This window comes from Dicentrarchus labrax, unplaced genomic scaffold, assembly GCF_905237075.1.
Source record: "Dicentrarchus labrax unplaced genomic scaffold, dlabrax2021, whole genome shotgun sequence".
In the NCBI taxonomy this organism is placed as follows: Eukaryota; Metazoa; Chordata; class Actinopteri; family Moronidae; genus Dicentrarchus; species Dicentrarchus labrax.
In genome coordinates this window covers 8,039,117-8,059,793 of record NW_026136707.1, presented here as the reverse complement: position 1 = coordinate 8,059,793, position 20,677 = coordinate 8,039,117, and the positions used below count along the sequence as shown (strand labels likewise).

The following is a 20,677-nucleotide window of genomic DNA, read 5'->3' as shown; positions in this document are numbered from 1 at the left end:
ATAAATAACTACACAGTAATACAGGAGAAATGCTGACAAATGAGCAACAAAAGAATGACAAACCATATGAAGTCATCTTTACATGGTATAAAAATATCCGTGAGATTATCATGCTGACTCTACCAGATGGAGATATGGCCACCCATGGCCAAGCGTGTCAGAGTCCCAAGGAGAAACAGCAAGGAGACACACTGCAAAAAGGTAGACTGGGCTGGGCTGCCCTCTGTTGGTGAACTATGGAAAATGTAAAAATTAAACCAACAACATGAATTACAATGTAATTAATCTATATGCATGTGCTTTTAAACACAATTGTCAACTTTAACTCAGTATACTTAATATATATAGCTTTTACAGCCTCAAAATGTCAGACTTGTCAAACTGGACATTTGTATCTTATGAGTCTGTTTGAAAAGGTCAGGTAAATTAAAGGCACAAAATATTGTCTTAACTCAATAAATGATTAAACAAAGCAAGCTATTTAGCAACAGAGTGTAAGAACAGGTGCAAACAATATGTGATTAGGGCTTTAAAGGTCGACATCGCACAACAAAAAGCACAGAAAAAATAAACCAAGAGAAGTTGAATTATTATATATTTATTGAACAATGTTAAGTATGATAGGGCTCTCCATGTAGGAACTATAATAATATAGTATAAAAAATTAAAAAAGTACAAATAACAAAGACAAGACAAGGCATTGTAAACAACATCCAGGATAAGAGAAAAGAAACAGATTTCCTCATGGCAGTATTTTCAGAATAAAGTGTTCTTTTTTTATTTTCTTCATAAAATGTTTTTCTCCCCATAACTAATATTGTTGTAGTTGCAAAATTGTGCCTCAAACAGAGACATTATTCAGAGGCATTCCCAACTATTGGGATGAATGTAGTGTTTTCTTTCTTTTCTTTCTTTTAGCATGTCCCACACAAACCATTGAAAAAGGCAAAAATACAAGTCCATATATCCATGAAGTACAAAATATGAAATGTTCAGAATAAATGTAACATAATAAAAGCAGGCCAAAAAAGCCTTTTACAGTTAAAATGGCCACATATGACTCTTCAAGTTATACTGAAATGCAAAACAGATGACGGACAAGTGGGTAATCCTACGTATCCCATGCTGCCTTAGGGCTGGATTGTGCTACACAAAATAAACATTCCTCATTGGATGAGGTCAGGACAGGGGTATATAATACCAGATATGTTCTGATGGAAGCTGCTACATGTAAATGGTCAGAATATGTCCAATATGCAGTGCATGATATACTGATCCTAGAACAGGGAGGCGGGGTTGGAGTTTAGTCCTTTGGAAGGCTACGACTGGTCGGCTGACCTTAAGCCCGTTTGAGCTTGTCGATGTGGAAGGTGAGTTTGAGGGCAGGGCCGAGCTTCAAGCCCATGTATTTCATCATCATGTCGCTACGCAGCAAGAGGAGTGCTTTGCCGTCAATCTCCTGTAGCAGAGGGAAGGAGGGGAAATTGAATTAACAGTTTTTTAGCAAAGCTGTCCAACAAATTTTGTACTAAACAAAAATTGATGTCTAGTACAATCTGAAAAATGTATACACATCAGTTATTTGAAGCGTCTTCACCATTATGAAAAAATACATACATGTTTTCTGAAAAGGTCAGCATGTGGGGCCAGCACGGGATCGATATCTCTGATATACTGCATGACATCCTCCACCGTCCACAGGTTGGGGTCCTGACCACCCGGCCTCGGGTTCTCTCGGAAACTGCCTGAGCCTGAAAGTTCAAGGCACAAGCTCAAATCCATGGGGACATTCACTCAGTGCGTATACTGTTACGTTCTTCAATTTTTTGCAACGATCCTCTAACTGGCCAAGCACTATGATAGACTTTAGCTTGCAATACCAAAATACAATTCAGAAAAATATTTCCTTATCTGCCCATGTCTGCATTTGTCTGGGTGGAACCTAAAATGTATAACCAAACAGAGAGTATATGCCGACAAACATGTATAAACAGAACAGTCCACTGTTTATGGACTTTATCTGCCCTCCTTTACCCCTATGTTATTCCAACTGTCTGGGACCAGCTTTGACAGCTTTTAAATGTATCAAAATTATTCATCTTGTAAAGATACAACTCTTGCAGCAAACAGAATGTCTTTATGTCTGTTATTCAGCGACTATAAAATGTGATACAAGTATTTAAATGTATCCTCATTAGCCTTAAAAGCTGTTTTGGTTAAAGCCTAAAGTGCTAAAGTACTATGTTGGCCAACTAAATATGTGAAATTGCACAATCCATGGAGATTTCTTTGTAATGTAAACAAAGAGTTATAATTTGTGTTTAAAAATATTTTAAACCGCCATACAGTGTTTTGGTGTCTGATAAGCCTTCAAAGTTGAGTTCTTGAATTGTATTTCATTGTCAACTCGCCTGCAGAAATGCAGTCCCATGCATCCTGTTTGAATATTGCCCACTTAGACATTTGAATCGCTACACCGAAGCACTGAAATGTTGAGCAAATGTAGAGAGCAACAATGTTTCCTATATCAGCGTCTCTTCCTACCTGTAGAGTTGTTATGATGCAGCAGCTTGGAGGGAGACCTCAGGCCAGAAGTTTGTACCGAAGAGTTTGGAGAGAGAGGGCTCTTCTTTAAGTGCTCTGATACGGCAACACTGTTCTCCATGAAGGATTCGCCTTGAAGATGCAAACACAGGATTCACCAGTGAAATAAAGTAGAGACACAGATGAACCAAAATAATGAAAGGGGGCACCAGCCAATCCAACATGATATATATAAATATATAGTTGTTAAAATGCAGCACAAAAGGAATTCGACTGACTGATTTATCTCCACACTCACACACTTTGAGACATGTTTCAGATAAGTGTTAACAAACATGCGAGAAGTAACAAGAAAAAATAAGTTTAGGTGAAAGTGTGTGAAGCTGTTTTGACGAAAAGTAAAGTAAATTGGATTATTTGTCAATTACCTCTCGTACACTCAGTAAGACTTTCAAATCAGGTCTATTGGTCGTAAAGAAAGTAAAAAAATCTTGAATAAAATTCCAAGAAACCCACAATTGCTGGCTATGGAACATGTTGTCAATGTAATGTCATCTAATAATATAATATTTATTTCACTTTTAACACTTCAAAAACAAAGTTACAAAGTGCTTTACATAGTTGAACCAGGATTAAAACATTTCAGTGCAGAGGCAAATAAATCTAGCAAATTAAATAATACAGAAATAAAATAAAGTTAAAGCCCAAAACAATAAAGATAAATTCTAATAATAACACAGACAAGACATGTTGGTAAACAAAACAGTGTGCCAGGATTAATGAAACACCTTTTTGAGTATGTTTTGAGAAGTGTTTCGAAAGATGTCACTAATATGTTGCAATGAACTCATGCTGCGTGTACCGTCCCCATTCCTATTTGTGCAACTTTGGACCCTTGCAGCCTCTCACACTCAAGCGGGTGACGTCAGCTAAGTCTGTGAGATTTCAGTGATTAGGCTTTAGGGTAGCGACGGGACCATGAACCATTTCACCGTAATATTGCCTGTAACCCTGAGAACATAAAACTGTGATTTGACTGTGTTCTGGCCTTCTGTAAAAGTGGAAGGGCCTTTTAAGGGGGATATTACCCGTTTACATAAATACTTCAAGTATTCCATTAACTTAATTAAAATTTGAGGACATTGAAAGATGATTAAATGATTAACCTCCTGACCCAGAACTTAATAGCACTCACTCCTGAGCCAAGAGCTCCTTCTGTTTTACTACCTTCTTTTATATAATTTAATGGACAACTCAGAGCAGATGATTTTTAGAATGAAAAGTCTTATATAAAAGGTGGTGCAGCATTAGAGTTGAGAGCCACTGATTACATAAGCAAATATTCTACACGTGAGTGCAAGGCTTGTTTAATCAGTGAAATCCTATGATTTAAGCGCATTTCCAATTTGTTTTCCTCACACACAAATATAGAACAAAGAAAAATACTATGCAATGGCATTTTATATAACAGAAATGAGGAGAAGAAAACCTCAAATATACACTGATCCAGCAAAGCACAAAGTGGGTATGATAACATTTGGGCACCATTAGCTGCCATATTATCCTCTAATATATAGGAGAAATAAGTCACACTGTCACACACTTGTGTTTTTCTCTCTGCTCTGTCTAAATAGGATTTTTAAAAAATAATTTATGGAGGTGGGGAATTAGGCCCAGGGTAGATAAAAGTAGTAAAAGTAACATACCATCAGTGGAGTGCCGGGAGATTTTGGCCAGTTTCTGAGGCAGTGGACTGTTGTAGTCCAGGAGGAACCGCTTGTTGCCCCTGCCCGGGCCCGTCGTCAGGCTGTCGCCAAAAGTTCTCCTCTCTAAAACCAGCACATACGGAGGAAACAGTTGATACAGACTGACATTCAGAGGGGACTGAGGTACAGATAGGTGGTGCAGACTGCATATCATTTGGTTACATTCTTATTTTGCTCACAGAGGCTAAATAGTGAAATAAACAAAAACAAATTTACTGGAAATATAAAACCTTTTAAATTATGTGTTGTTGTATTCTTGTTCCCAAGAAATCTAAACTTGGAATTTGAAGTTTCCCACATTAAAACAAGTGATCTGTCTTTTGTACCGCAGTGTAAAACATACAGATACTCCTGCACCTCCCTTGAGTATTAATAGGATTTATTAATAAGGAGGTTACTGCCAACATCTCGAGATGAGTAAGGCAGACCGTTTTTATCTCCTACAAAAAAGCTTACAAATATAACACACAATGAAAAGACCGATATCTTGTGCCCTGAAGGTTGCTTCATTAAGACTAACAGAATCTATATAAAATGTGTCATGTAGCACTGTTTTATTCTTACATTCTTGTCAAATTCAATAATATGTAAACATACAATCTAACTGCTCTCTGGAAAATGTGTCTACTGTTGCTTTCCAGCGTAATAAATATGCCTCAAAGCCGATATCCCACCCCATATTCACTAAATATTCACAATGAAGATGTGCATGTGAATACCCAGTGAGAGAACAGCAGCACTGACCTGCAGTGTATGTGTGACTGTCGTAGTGCAGGCCTCCTCTGGCTACAGGCTGGCTGCCAAACAGAGGATCGCAGTGAAGGTTGTGGCAGAGTTTTTCTAGGAAGCGGAGAACGTAGGTGACACTGCTGACTGTGGGCAGGGTCAGGGTGTGCTGCTGCTGGTCAAAGTAGGCTACACAGGACAAACAGGGGCAACAGACAGAAGATAAAATTCTGTTCAGTGAAAATGTAGTCTTTTGTTTGAAATGCAAAAAAATGAGTCAAAGCAACATGTTCACTGATGTGAGTGAGCTTTCTAAAAAGATTTTTAGATCCCACATATTATGTAATATATACCATATCAGAATTTACATATAACAAGGCTGATCCTTTGACAACAGCCCTACATTCTGGTCTAATAGAAAATAACTGAACAAAGATGTGATATCGCCACCAAAAACGGATGAACAATACAGCAAAGTCCTCTTAATGTGCTGTTTCATAAAACCTTTCCACAGGAAGAGGAGAGTGATAGAGAGAAAAGTCCCACCTGAAATTACTTCGCCTCCTTGTCCAGACTTGAGACAGGAGAAGACTGTGCCCTGGTTGTGGGCGGAGTCCACACAAGCCTGAACGCACTGCTGAAGCACAGAAGAGGCCCGGCCTGGTCCAAAGTGGTCTGGGAGCTGCTGGATACGCCTCAGGTCCAAATGAGGTCCCACCTTGCCATACTTGTTTAGGTAAACACAAACTACGGGGGCAAAACAACAACCAGAGGAATCAATATTGAAGGTTATATGACTTATTTGATCCTAAACCTTTTAAAGCACTATTTGTCAGATTGTGTTGCCAACAAAAGGCAGTGGCAGTGAGTGTATGGTAGTATGAGCATGACAAAATTAACCATAGTCTTACACATGCACTGAGCATCCCAGAAAAGTATATTCAGCAGTGATAGTGTGCTGTATGTCCAGGTCTGTGGATGTTGTGTACCTGTTGGAGCCTGTAGTGCAGAGTTGGGGATTGTGGCATTGTCCAGAGGCACAGTGCTGGTGTCGGGCTCTGGGGTACTGCTGGTGGGAGACGTGGGGACTGGATTAGGTACCACGCGTGGTTTTCTCTGGATACAAACACACACATTGGATCATTTTACAACATTTCAATCTCTACTGGTTCATTGCATCAATACAGTTTACATATAGTTCATACTAGGGCTGCACAATATGGCAAAAACATCATACTGCGAGTATTTTGACAGATATTGCGATATGATTTTGCATCACAAATTTAATTTTCACTTAAAAAACGATTGTTACATTCTTTGGAATCTATACCAAGCAAAGATGTTTTTGTAAAAATCAATATTTATCAGCCAGGGTATCTCTTCAATACCACAGCACGTCATTCTAATGTTTTGTCACATTTTACCTTCTGCGATTTGTATAATGCACTACTGGCATATTGAAATTTTGATTATATTTCGATTGATAGTAATTAGTTATTACTTTCATATTCAAACTCATACAACAAGTGCCTTTCTGTAAATGTAACATGGTTTAAAATCAGTAAAAACAAAACAAAGGTTAAAAGGAAAATTGACTACTACATAAATCTCTCTTTAGTACATTATTGGGACCTGATGAGTGCAGCTACGGACTTTGCCAGCATACAAACATTAGTTGTGGACAACCACTGTGTTTTGGAACTGTTGATGTCTTTGACATGGAAACCAGCTCAATCTGCCTCAATAAAAAACATCAACAAACAGCAAGGCATTTACTTATAAATGTTAACCCAAGACAGCTAACATATTGAAAGATATTCCCGTATGTATTCTTTTAAGGGGGAATCCTGTATTACTGGTAAGATAGACAGAAACAACAGAGATGAGAGCAAGATGTGGCGGAGCAGGGATAAACATAACATTGTTATCAACAGAAACAATTGTTATTTTTCTTTCATTTTTGCCATGGACAACAAAACTTGTCTATGTAAAGAAGGCTGGCATTGGACAGCACATACTGTTGCTAAAAATGCTAGTTAGTGAGGTATTACGTGGTATAGAAATTATACCCATTAAGTTACCTCCTCATGGAGCCAAATGCTTGGTTCAGTGATGCCTGTGTGAATGTGTAAGTTCTGGACAGCTACCTTGCTGCCCGGCTTGGGCCCCCTTTTCTTTGGGATCTTGATAGGTTCTGCCTGAGTCTGGGCCTGCTGCAGAGCTATCCTTTGTGCCCAGTTGGCAGGTAGTCTGCCCCTGGTTCGCCCTGGGCCAGTCACTGGCCGCCCTGGGCCAGCCATGGCATCTTCCAGCCAGCCAGCTCTCTTTGCCCAGCCCAACTGTAAACAAAGAACAAAGAGAAAAGAGTCAAGTGGGGCAAACTCTTCATGCTGTGATATTCTACAATGACAATGCTCCCCCAGGTCAAGGTCAAACATGTTTACATGCATCCAAGGCTTGTGAAACCACTTCAGCACTGTTGCTTATCAGATGTGAGCAGAAATATCACAAAAACACTAATTTTGAGAAGTCACGATTCACACAACAAATTGTATTTTACCTCCAATAGTATTTAGCAATGTAAAATCAGTAGTTTGGTTTTGAGACCCTGTTTTGACATATTTGCATATTTGAGATTTCTGCTGCCACCACAACATAAATGGAGGTGAAAGGAATTCTGTCTGTGGTACACACAGCAGTGAAATATTCCACGGCAATTAAACTTCACTGTGGACAGACGTAGTCCTTGTAGAATCGAAGAAACAGTCTAGCTTTCACCCCCAGTGTATGAGGGAGGCAGAAATCTTAAGACAGATATTGCAAAACCTGGGAAAATAAAATCAAAAGTATATGCACACAATTAGATGTAAATTTTTTTTTTGGAATTTGGGTGAATTGACCCTGCAATCAAAGGAGACTATCTGATGGTATCTAAAAACTTCATGTCTACCTTACTGCCAGGCTTGGGCCCTCGTTTCTTGGGAACCTTGACGGGCTCCAAGCCTTTGCCTGGCTGGATGCTCGGTGGTCCCAACGCTGAGCCCTTCTGATTCCAGGGCCCCGTCACCTTGGTTTTCCTGCGGCCTGGCTTGCGTCCTCTCTGACCTGGAGGTCTGCCCACCGTGGGGGTGGGGTGCATGGCTGGGGTCTCCACACTCCCGTCTGTCAATGCCCCAAGGCTCTTAGGCAACACTACTGTATGGTCAAAGATGGGCAGACACAAAAGAAAAGGGGGGTTGAGTAAAAAAGCTGTGGCATAACAGCGAAAAAGGAACTAATTAAGGATTATAGCTCGAGGCTCCACATTTGATCAATGTTATAATGTTAAAACAGTCAGAGTAGTTATTTACTGATAAACTGAGACTACATTATCTGGTTATGTGATGTCAATGACAGGAGAAAAATATATTGAGTTTATTCAAAATTAACTTCCACACACACATAACTTGCTAATAACACTAACACACAGCAGAATGACAAACACACCCAAGAAGCCTTTAAGTTGTTAGCAACTGTTTTACTATAGCTGCAACCAACTTTTCTCATTCCAAGTGGCCCATCAGGTATTACCAGCACTCACCTATGCTCTAAATACCTTTCTCAAATACTGAACAGCAAGTGATGTATCACTTACTTTTCAAAATATGTAGCATCAAACTTCTTAAAAATGTAAAATCCTTCAGTATGTTCAACTCCTTCAGAATTAAATCAAGACTGTTCATAACACCTGAGCTCTAGCTTCTCACAGCAGCACAACAGCAAAGAAGGTCAAACATCCTCAGCAGTGAAATATTTCTCCTCACTTGAACTTCCTTCCTCAGTTATAAGCCTGAGGACAACACACTACATCTCTCAGACTGTAGTGTGCTTAACAGTGAGAGAAGGAAAAGGGGTGAGAGGTTACATCAAGAAGTGCATGCTTCGATTTGCTTCATAAGACTGCTCATTCAATGAGTTTTAACCGTTCAGTGAACTCAAAGGGTTTAGTTGGCTTTCTTCACAGAAATAAGGTCACAGAACTGACTCACTGTACTAAGATTTCTCTAAATGGTAGTCAGATTAAGGGAGGGGCAAATAATAGAACAATTAATCATGATTAATTAACATCCATACACTGTGGTAATCATGGTACTTTCTCTCGCAGGATTAAAGGTTGGTTCATCCACATTGCAAAAAAACCCCACATTTTCCACTAAGCCCTAATTGTATCTACTCATGCATTAAGTTTGAGGTATTTTGCCCAGGTTTTGAGAACATGTCGTCCCAGATATAGTTCATTACCACGCATAATCCACACAAAACCTGAGCAAATAAAACCTAACCTTCTGCACGACCAGATAACAATCAAAGTAAGCAAGAAAATATGTAGAATTATCACGTGTATATGGTGGACCAACATTATATTAATACAGTAGTATATTGTGTAATGTATATTGTGTAATCAGACAAACAGGCATTACCTGTGATCCAAAACAACCAACAAAAGATGAAGATGAAGCAGAGGAAAAACAAGGACTGAAAGATATCAGGCAAGAGGTGAAGGAGCTGTTTTGAAAGAAAGCACAGGTAATTAAAGATGATTTTCTTTGGTTCTACCGTCAAGTTCCTGCTGGCTAGAATAAAAAATAAGAAATGTGTGAACACCTTAAAAGCCAGAGGAATAAAACCTAATAAAAAAAGTAAGCTGCTGACAGCTGTGAGACAGTCTTAAAATGTATCTCTCACACTCCCACCCATGAACACGCACCCTACACTTCTTGATGGGAAGCATTTCAGAAATCCCACGAACCACATGGTAAAATCATTTAGAGCAGGGCATATAATAAATAAATAATAACAACCAAATAGGACATTTACTTTCTATAAGCCAACACAGCTGGCAAAACGTCAAAAATGTGTTCATGAAAAAACAACCACACAGAAGAACAAACCACAGTATAGCCCAGATATCAAGCTTCACATGCACCTGCAAGCCCACACACACACACACGCAAACACACACACACACACACACACTGCACAAACTAAAATGCACTGGAATTTATCCTGGATCAACCCGGGACAGATTTACGCGAGCAGCGGCAACATTCAATAACACAGGTCTTGGCCCGTGGGGCTGTACTTATTAGACACACTTTCACACCAATCAATGCAAAGCTTAGTCTGCAGGCTACTACTACTTTTCATAGGGGAGCCACTGTGAAGCTAAGAAGAAGAGAAAAAAAAAAACAAGACACCTGATTGATCCTACACAGATTGGACGGAACCTAGATAATATGTTTAAAAGGTTTAGAGAGCTTGAGGTTACATGTTCATTGATCACTGGCAGTGCTTGTAAACACAGCCAAACAAACGCGCAACAAGCAAATCCTTCTTTTTTCCCCCTCTCTCCCCTGAGTGCACTGAGTTCATTGAGTTCACAAAGCTACCACTGCCAGCTTCATATTACAGGAAGATAACTTCTCCAGTGCTTTTAATCTATCACTCCGACTGTATTTCTGTAACTTCATTCATCTTTACTTACCTCTCTTGGCCAAACAAAAGTCAAAAGTGTGTGGTTGTCTGCACAGCTGTCCTCAGATTCACCCTCTCCTCCTGCCCTGTCCTCCTCTACCACTCTTCCTTTGCGTTGCTCCTCCTTTTCTTTCTTTTTCCTCCCTTCTCTTTTTCTCTCCTCCCACCATCTGCTGACAATGTAAACAGTCCACCTTCCACAGCATATGTCTGTCTTTTCTCAGCGTTTCTATACCATCTCTTAACTCAATTCTCTCCGAGGTGTCTAATCAAACCGTTAGCCAGGGTGCCAGCGAGAGGCCTGTGGAGGGGTACCCAGGCTCGTTTCAACCACGTCATGGTCCAACTCTGCCAACTGGGTGACAGCCAGGCCTTCATAAAACACTAGCAAGCTACAAAGACATGTCCTGCCTCCCCATTTCCCTCCTTCCTGTTGCACTCCTTCACATACTGTGGATTCTAACAGATGAGTGCAATTGACCCTGCGGCTGATAACCCTTGTATCCACTACTTCCTTTTATGTTTCTTGTCTAACAAGTTGCTTACTCCAGTTCCCAGCTCTGTGTCTGGCTCTTGTTTCTTGTGTTGTGAAAGTTAACATGGCTACAACTTCTGAAATGCTCCAGCTTTAATAGACAAATCTCTGGTGACAAGAAAACCTGTCTGCTAAATGGAAAAACAAAGACGCAAATGCTGGCAAAAACCACAGGCATGCCTATTTTAACATTTGACAAGCTGGACTGGATGTTACTGGATCTTGGATATCAAACACAGTTCAAATGAAAATGTTATCTGGAAGGGGATTCAACAGCGGCGCCAGGAATTAAAAATAGCAAACGCATGTTGATGATTTGATCAACTGTTGCTAATGATGCCTTCAGGCTGATGATGTACTTATCGCGCTGCAAACTGTGATACACCACAAACACAATGAAAACGAACAGTAAAACTCCAGTAAAATATCAATCTAATATCTAATCACTATTGTGGCAAACAAGATATGCAATGTTTTACCACAAAAGTGCTTGTTATGCACTGGATTTGCTGTGCAAATGTATCTCAGATTCTAACAGTATGTGAAAATACAGTGGATGGACAAAATAAACGCAACATCTTTACAAATGAGTCCCACACAGGAATAAATAGTACCCTTGTTTCCACTCCCTTTGTTTCAACTTCCTCATGGATGTGTTCATTCAAGTCTTTGTATATAACGGGTACAGGCAGGAATCCTTAAATTAAATTGATACCTTTTACCACCCTTTCCATACATTTTAAGACCTCATTGCCCCTTCAAGTTCTAACCTGTTACACCAGCCGCACACTAACTTTTCACTGACTGTAAGACAGCACGATTTAACAGTCTGAGTTTGTGATAACTCCTTTGACCATCAATGCAACAAAAGAACGATAGGTGGAGTGGGAACAAAGAGTCACTAAACCAATGCAAGTTTATTTATTTTTTTAGAAGGAGTAATATCTGTAATAGATGAGAGCTAGAACCACCATCTTGTTCCCTACAACACAAACACACACTTGAGCTAGAGGTGGGTAGGAACGGTTGTGTAGCAAAGAAATGCACGCTAGATAAGACACCTGATGTCTGTGTCCCATAGTGGTTTTATGGCTAGTACTTTGCATGTGGGACCAGACAGCAGTGATCCCCATCGAGCCTACATTCGTCGCTTTCCAACACACAGAGCTCTCACCTAACATTATCAAGCAGCCGTCAGTCGGTGGGTCAATGAGTGAGCCAACAGTTATCCATTGCACTTGCAGGATTCCACACAATGATAAAATTCACAAACTTTAGCATACAACCTCTTTGAACAAATATACACACTGAAAAAAACCTACAAAATGTAATACCTTGGAAAATGGCGTTTAAGACTTTAATACTTTCTAATTGTCACCAAAGACAGACACCCTAATATAACCTAATTATTACAATTTGGGTACAATATGCTAAATATGAAATCTTATATAGTAATATAATGTAATGTGTGTCCCCACCCCTGTATACTATAGTCATAAACCTAATTTTAACAACCTGGTGTTGTTGAAGGCCCTGCAGTGCACTGCACACCCATACAGGCGCTTTCAGTTAACCTCACTGATTGGACCTCTGCTCAGGTTAAAGTTGGTTCGAGCTATGATGGGAATTTTGTGAGGTCGTCCATCTCAACATACCAATAAGAATGATAAAAGTATAAGTTGTAAGTGGAGAGAAAGAGGGAACACGTCAATAAAGCACATTTTGAACACACTTTTCCACTGTCCTGAAAAGACATCCGATCAGGTGAGTAAGTGAAAACACCTGTGCAGGCGGACCATGAGTGTGTAGCCTTTAAAGTGTCAGTTCATTCAAACTGCAAAAAAATAAAATAAACAGATTTGGTCATTTCCTCATTTACTCTAGTGTTCACCAGCCACAGAGACAGATGTGGTTTAACATGCTGAGGCTTTGAAATATCCTCTAGAGGTTCCACCTCCTCAACAATACAGTGGAGGGGAATATAATTTGATTGTGGTGCTCATGGTGTTATTCCAGAAACAACTGCAAACACTTTCTACAGAAGAATTGAAATGAAAACTGTAGACTGTTATATTATACAGATTAACAGGGTCAATTTTTAAAGGCTGTAACAAAATTTACCTCCATTGTACAGCAGTGGAGGCAGAAATCTCAGAGACCCTAAGCACAAAACTGGGACAAATTAAACCCAAAAACGCCAATAACGGTCACATTATGCTTGAACAGATCTAGTTCAATGATCAAGGAAGTGTATTTGTCATTACGTTGTAACATTGTACAACAAAATTAAAATATGACGTGCTCAGAGCATGGGAAGACAAAAGTGTTGTTCTGAACAGCCACAATCAAAGACGGGTGAACAGCTGGCCATCATAAAGAGGGGGGGAGACGCAATATTGTTTAAATACATGGATAATAACGCACATTTTTCTGTCTCCTGGAAGGCACTGATCTGTTGCACTCTGTTGTGATTGTGTAAAGAAAGAGCTTGAGAGAACCATGGCTCCTTTCTCACAGCTGACATGAAGTGAGCATTATGAACGTTTCAGAAATGGTCGGACAACACCCCCTCTCAATTCCAACATCAAATAGTTGAGTGGGTGGGGGGTTTCCAAAGCTATTTGACCATCTGACAAGCAGTTATGAAGTAGCATACTGGCAGCCTAAAAATAAGTGCAATTATATATTTTTTGTAATCTGGATGAACAGACACATTTAAAAAAACGACAAACATGTGATAGGCTTTTTCATAAAATCTCCCGCCTACTGTTAAGGTCCAGACCTTTGGTGCCAGGCGGCTGAAGGTTGTCTCCAGTGAGGGTGCACCAGCCAACAGGGAAGATGTCACGCGAGTCATAGCGGCAGTAGTAGTCAAAGGCCCCCCGCCAGCCATCAAAGGTGACCAGCACCTCTACACCGCGCAGCGCTCCCACTGTGGCCGGGCAGATAAAGTGGGGATTTTTACGGTCCACCGCCTCGAGCTTCATGCCTACCTGGAAGGAGTTCTGCTCCGGGGCAGGAGGCTCCTGCTGGGGAACATGGGGTCAAAGAAAAGGGGGTCAGGGTTGAGGTTGGGACAGTAAAATCTGGTGAATTTTTGCTATGGGTGAATACTGTCAGACCAAAAGATCCAGGTGAACTCTGCTATAAATGAGTAAGTATAATTATATAATAATCATGCTTGTTTCTCCCTGATATAAGACAACAACTAGAGTGCGTTGAGCTCGTAAGCCTCGTACAGGTACCTTGTGAAAGATGCGAGAGGGTGCCATCTCAGCTCCATTTAGTGTTTTCAGAAGGAACATGGGCCAGGAGGACGCATTGAGACGGAAACCTGAAGAAGAGGTGATGAACATGGTGACGTTGATGCAGACAAATTATGAAAAAACAGCACTGATTAATCTACAACTATTAATAGTTATTAATTAACCTATTAATAACTGATTTATATTTTCAGTAATTTTCCTTTTGATACAAGCTTATTAAATGTGAATGTTTGCTGCTTTTCTCTGAGCTATATCTGAGTTTTAAACTTTTGGTCAAACAAAACAACACATCTGAAGACGTCACCTTGGCTCTGAGAAATTACGATGAGCATTTTCATCATTTTCTTTTTTACATTTCGTACACCAAACAATTAAGAAAATTATTAAATTTAAGATATGACCATCAACACTTTGTGATAAAAGGCTAAATAAGCAGATAACAGGGTGTTCTTCTTCTGTCTTTTCCCCCAAAGTATTCAATACAAAAATGTCCTGAGTAGGAGGCTTTCTAAGCAGTGTCAGGAAGTTTATTTAATTTATAGACATTAACATGACACATTGATATCCTGCGCTATCAGTCACTGACACCTAGTGGACAAAATTTTACAAAAAAAAAAAACAAAGAAAAGAAAAGGAGAAAATATAATGTGAAGAAAACGTATAAAATAAAAGTAATGTGATTTGTGCTTCTTTACCAAGAGGCGGCTGCAGCATGCCTCCATTTTTCTCACAGTTGCCGATCGGCTGGATCTCTGACGAGTCCACCAGGCGCCAGAAGTCGTTCTTGTTGTCAGACCCGTCCAAGCGCAGCCGCAGCCGTGAGCCTGTCAGGCCCACCACCGTGGCTATGCAGGTTGACGTGGTGTTTCGCGGGTCCTGGGCCTCCAGCTTCATCCCTGCCTTGAACTCGTTAAGTGGAGGTGTGAGGCTCTGGATGGTGACGATAGACATAGAAGTGCTTGACAAATTAGACAAGTTGGAGATTGGCAGCATAATGACAGCAGTGGAGACAGAGTTAAAGTTCAAATAATCAAATTAGCAATCTTCCTCACCTGTCTGAAGCAAGACGAGGGTGCAGCAATGGCACCCGTCTCTTTCAGGTATTTCTCCCAGCTGAAATGCCCTGTAGAAGAACAAGAGGAGCACAAAAAGACCCATATCATATTACAGTAATGTTAAGATGTGTTTTTCTAGTCATGGTTTTAACTGGCACTATACAAAATAAAAAATTAACTGAATTCATTTTATGTTGCATTTTACATGCTTTGTAAGCCCCAAAACAACAAAGAGACATGAGGCTTAAAATCTGTTATCAACATTTGTAGCAAACTTTGTCTTGATGATTAATGAACCAATGCTGAGGCAAATCCTTGGGCACTGTTTCCTGTTGGAATTGCCTAAAACTTACTTCATACATCACTGGCTGCTGTGGGTTATTTACCTTGGTACTGTGAGGGCACCCGGGAGGGCCGTCCACTCCGGGCATGCTTGATCCTTCTGGCATCTTTCCACTCTATCGCTATAGGGGCCAAGAAAGACAGACTAAGCTCTCAACTACAGGTAATTTTCGCATCAGTCAGTACCCTGCAATACCTGCTACCCTCACTGATCCAAACATTGTCTGGGATTACAGGGCTATTACAAGATAATAAATGAGTATGCCTGCACAGAAAAGGGATTGGTTAGAATGAACTTAGATTCAAATGTGGCATTCCTCTAGCTTTTTCTGCAAGCTACTATGAATACATCTTGGAAAGAATTCTGACATAATGCATTCTTACCTTTCTGCGGTACAGGTTTCCTCATGCTCCAGCAATACTGACCAAGCTCACAACACAACAGTGGCTTCCACTCTAAAGACATAAAGAAAATCCACAAAACGTAGTTATGTTTCAGCTGTGTGAACCAAACGCAACTATCTGAAATAAGATGAACTTGACTGGTTTGCCGTTGCTGCAACAATATATCAGGTTAAATCATGCACAATACAGCTAAAATATTTATATTTGATGGAAAAAGTTAGTATTAATATACGTTTAAACGATGAACTGAGCGAGTTAAAAAAAAGAAGAATAAGTGTGGATTTCTAAAACCTGCCTAACAATGTTTTGTATGGTAACAGGTAAAGGGGGTATTTTGAGAGAATGGAAATCCATCTCTTCTCTTTGTTTAAAGACATGGCTCAATTATATGGTTTCTTTATCTTAAGGAGATGAGGTACTCTGCATCTGAAACGCACTGTACATGTGTTAGGATTTAGACTAACTTAATTATATGTGAGAGCAAAATGACTTGTAACTCAGTAGTGTGTGTCGATTCATGTACCCCTCAAGAACTACAAATTTCACTTCCGGATTTTTTTTTTATGCCCGCCTCCAAGGACAGTCGTATCGAGGGAGGCAAATGAGCGGGGAGCTCTGGTGCGACCAGCATGGAGGGAAGATAAACATTGTTCATTTGTATACACTACTTACGTTGCAAAGCTGGTTGAAAACTTTCCATTTATTGTACAATTTATCTCAACTACCTTCTAAATCATTACTCACGGTACATACACATAGACTGTGAGAATGTACGGACAATATGGACATTACCATCATGGCAGCTATGGACAATGTAAACACAGCATATTTGGACATGCATTTACAATTATTTGCTACCTTTTTATATTTTAATTAAACTGTATGTCAGTGTGTACTTGTCTCGTTTATGTTTTTGTATATATTTGTTCTAAAAGTTCAAAACAAATTTCACAAAAAAGGGGGCAAAATAGAGGAAAACTTTATATTAAGGGTTAAACATGAGGGTAATAAACCGTTTTAATTAACTCAAATAACTGATCCTACCAATAAAAACCCGGGAGTTTTCAGATGGACATGTGCCACATGTGAACTGTACTGTTTCAAAGGGAAACCAGAGAGCTGCCCTTGTTATCTTTGTAGCTCACTGGCTGTCTCTCCAGGCAGGGGGTCATCACAGGAGGTAACCAGAGGCAAGTTCAACAAAGAGAACCAAAATCATGCCAACAATGCACTACATATGGATATAATTTGATTTGTTACACTTTAAAGATTAATTTCAAAGCGCAAAATACACGACATTTATTTGCTGTATATATAACTGCATATACAGGCAGTAATTTATATCAACAGAGGGGACAAAATATTAGAAACAACACACAAGCATTTTGATTAAGTATTGCCTTTCACTATACCGAATGTTTACAAAATCCCTCCTCATCAATCAGTGGACAGTCAGGGTTTAGACAAGGGCCACAAGTTTGGAGGCTCACTAAGTCCTGTAACCCAAACCCTGACACAACATGCAGGTCAACAGGTCAAACTGATAGAAACAACTGCTTCAATTGACTTTCTCCTGTCAAACACAGACCACAGTCCAATGAGGCATGTATTTACACACAAAATAAATCCAAATAATCCCCAATTTAGATTACATCCAGAGTTTATAACATGGCAAAATAACATGCCCTAAAAACTCTCATGTGAGGAATAACATGCGAGGTAATAATAAAGGGGCACACAGTCAAAGTTACAGCGACACTTGTTTACCATCTGCCAAGAGAAAACACACCAGCTTTATTATGAGGACTGTTACAAATTAACTAACATTAGCGTACGACTAAAAGCGCAATGACAGAGGACCCCTGTGTGCATATAAACATACCTACCTTAAAACTTCATAACCGTTTAGCAGCGTCTCTCCTCTCCGGATGGATTTCCTTTTCAATAGAAGTGCGCCTTTTTCCTCCGCCAAGGGGGATGGCGTCCAAATTAAAGCGGCCCGCTCCCTGTTTTTTTTTTTTTTTTTCCTTCCCCCAGTCTAGGAAAAGTGACAGGAGGACAGGCATTAAGAGAGCTCAGCAGGTACCACCTTCCTCCTGTTGCAACCCCCCCACCACCACCAGTGAGTGTTGAAAACTCCGCGTCCAGCTACAGGACCACTTGTCTCACATCTGCACGGGACGCTGTTCCCATTTATAACCCAAAATATCACGTCTCACGCTGTTGAGCTTCATTCAAAACACAAAGCCAACACATGGGACCCCCCCTTTTTTTTTTTTTTTTCCTTCCCTCCTTCCCTCCCTCCCTCCCACCGCCCGCCCTCTCCTCTGCTATATTTGCATGCGCGCTAGATGCTCATTTACGTGACAGCATCGCTAATTATGTTACCCAGGAGTGACCACTACGTTGACGGTAGCCTCTAGGGTGTAAATCAAACCCCCCCCCCCTCCAACAAAAAAAAATAAATAATAGTGAATGGAAATCACACATGCGTGCAGCCAGTGCAGCCGCGCAGACACCATCACCACATTCAGCATGCTATGCTACGCACGGATACACAAGAGACATGCCCACTGCCTAGGATGCTAGCTTTAGCATGCTAGGTTGCGCGCTAGCTCGTTGACCTGATTATAAATATTAGCATTAGCACAACGGGAGCATAGCAGCACACTGAGGCCAGCCAGTGGGTAATGTGGGCTCAACGCTGAAGTCAAGATTATATATATATAAAAAAAAGGAGACGTTGCTCGGTGTATCCGAGGATGTTTACCTTGCTTTGTAACGTGTGTGTTTGTTTCTGGTGTGGATTTTAGCGCTTGTCCGCCATTTTTTTCTCTCTACACGATGAGGAAGGGGGTTTTACCAACATTTCTTGTTGGGCAGTCAGTCAGACAGACCGGCAAGCTGGAGGCTGGAAAAGGGACAAAACAACGACACCTGGCGGCCAAACGGTGGTATTTCAAGCATAAGGGGAAAAAAACAATATTAATGTAGAAAAAAAAAAAAAAGCCCCGGGGTAAACAAAAAATCTATCTGACATCCCAATTATCTTTTACTTTGCAATACCAAAACATCTACTGTGCTTACATAATATGTAATACACAGTGCAATTTGTGCAATAGCATGTAACTACATAATATTCCTGTATAAGCAGGCTGTATGCTGTACTTCTAACAGCCTGCATACACAAGTTGCCAGTTTATTGGTACAATTTAGAATAATGCAGTCTAATACAACAGCCCTGCCATAAAGTATACCTTCATGAAGGTTATAACGTTGGAGAGGTGTTGATTCAATTTTGTGGTCATTTTGGAGGTTGCAATTTGGCAAAATTAAGGTAACTTATTACATTATAGCCCTGCTGAGGTGTAATTTCTTGCCACTAATCTGCTGACACATACACCGATACCAAGATATTTGCAGTAAACTAATACCCACATACAAATATTGATATTGATACATTTATTCCAACATGTTATGAACCCTCTTCCACTTATTACAACCTTGTATGCACAGTTTACAGTGGCAGTTTTTGTATGTAGAGTTGTTCTATCTGTTGTTTATATAAAGAGTATGCATCTCAACTTGTCTGCACATACCGTAGTAGCTATATGTTTATGTTTCCTTATCTTTGTTCAAAGTCTTTGTCATTGTTTATGTCTGAGAGAGTAAATACAGTGAGAGCTACTGGAAACTGGAATCAGATTGCTTGTATGCTTAACTCTATGTGGCAAATAAAGCTAATATTTATTCTAATAGCGTCAGTGGATCTTGATGAGTAAAGGGGATTTTTAATATCCTTTTGTAACCAAAAAGATCTTGACATTAGGAGATGTTCATAAACAAGTCTATATAAAGAATGATACATCAATTCAGATTTAAAACAATTTATGGCAATCAGTTTTGTTTTTTAATGATTCTTTTAAATGTGCATGTCTTTAAACATAGTTACACCAAAAAACACATACTGTGATTTCATTTCAATTATGTATATCTTATCCAACAAACAGTTTCCAGAAGTCCAACATGCATAGCTGAGACTGCTGAACAGCTCATAAGAATGCTGCAGAAACTGAGTTTTCAGTTCTTATGGAGCTCTTTGATTTGAAATAAAGTTTCATTAATAGTAAGCAGTCATTTTATCACACGTTAATAACCATGATCATTAATTTATCGCAAGAATATTAAAGATGAATAAAAATTGAATTTTAGTAAACGATGTTATTGCAGCATTACTGCCGAACAGAGTGCTGCTCTAGTTTCATTTAAACTGTGCTCTAGTTTTGGGTGTTTGACTAAAAATCTGGGGTATTTGCCTTGAGCATAACATGAATAAAATTTGATTATCAGAGCACACATAGCTTAACTTATTAACCATATTTGTTCCAGTTAGGATGATCATAACATTCTGAACAGAATTATTGCAACACCAAAATGTACTAGATACATTTAATATTTCAAACATAATCCACGCTCCCAGTGAAATCTGAGCAAAAATATAATTTACAGTATACTTGCAGTAGA

At 39.7% G+C, this 20,677-nt stretch overlaps 1 protein-coding gene across 6 annotated transcripts; it reads right to left on the bottom strand.

The window, feature by feature from the left end:
* Nucleotides 1–582: 582 nt before the first annotated feature.
* Nucleotides 583–19,024, bottom strand: LOC127367137 (polycomb protein SCMH1). 6 transcript variants are annotated; one of them, XM_051406711.1, is made up of 17 exons: nt 18,924–19,024; nt 18,040–18,191; nt 16,133–16,204; nt 15,793–15,870; nt 15,404–15,474; nt 15,047–15,281; nt 14,331–14,419; nt 13,853–14,114; nt 7,987–8,231; nt 7,118–7,375; nt 6,026–6,152; nt 5,583–5,783; nt 5,055–5,225; nt 4,251–4,373; nt 2,545–2,676; nt 1,618–1,751; nt 583–1,459 (listed from the first exon to the last, which is right to left on the bottom strand). In XM_051406711.1, the coding sequence occupies exons 3-17, from the start codon at nt 16,155–16,157 to the stop codon at nt 1,340–1,342; spliced, it is 2,271 nt and encodes a 756-aa protein (XP_051262671.1). In that variant the 5' UTR covers nt 16,158–16,204; nt 18,040–18,191; nt 18,924–19,024; the 3' UTR covers nt 583–1,339. The 6 variants fall into 6 exon arrangements, with proteins under 6 accessions (XP_051262671.1, XP_051262672.1, XP_051262673.1 ...); XM_051406712.1 differs by having other exon boundaries at nt 13,853–14,111; XM_051406713.1 differs by having other exon boundaries at nt 13,868–14,114; nt 18,924–19,023.
* Between the last annotated feature and the right edge of the window lie 1,653 nt (nt 19,025–20,677).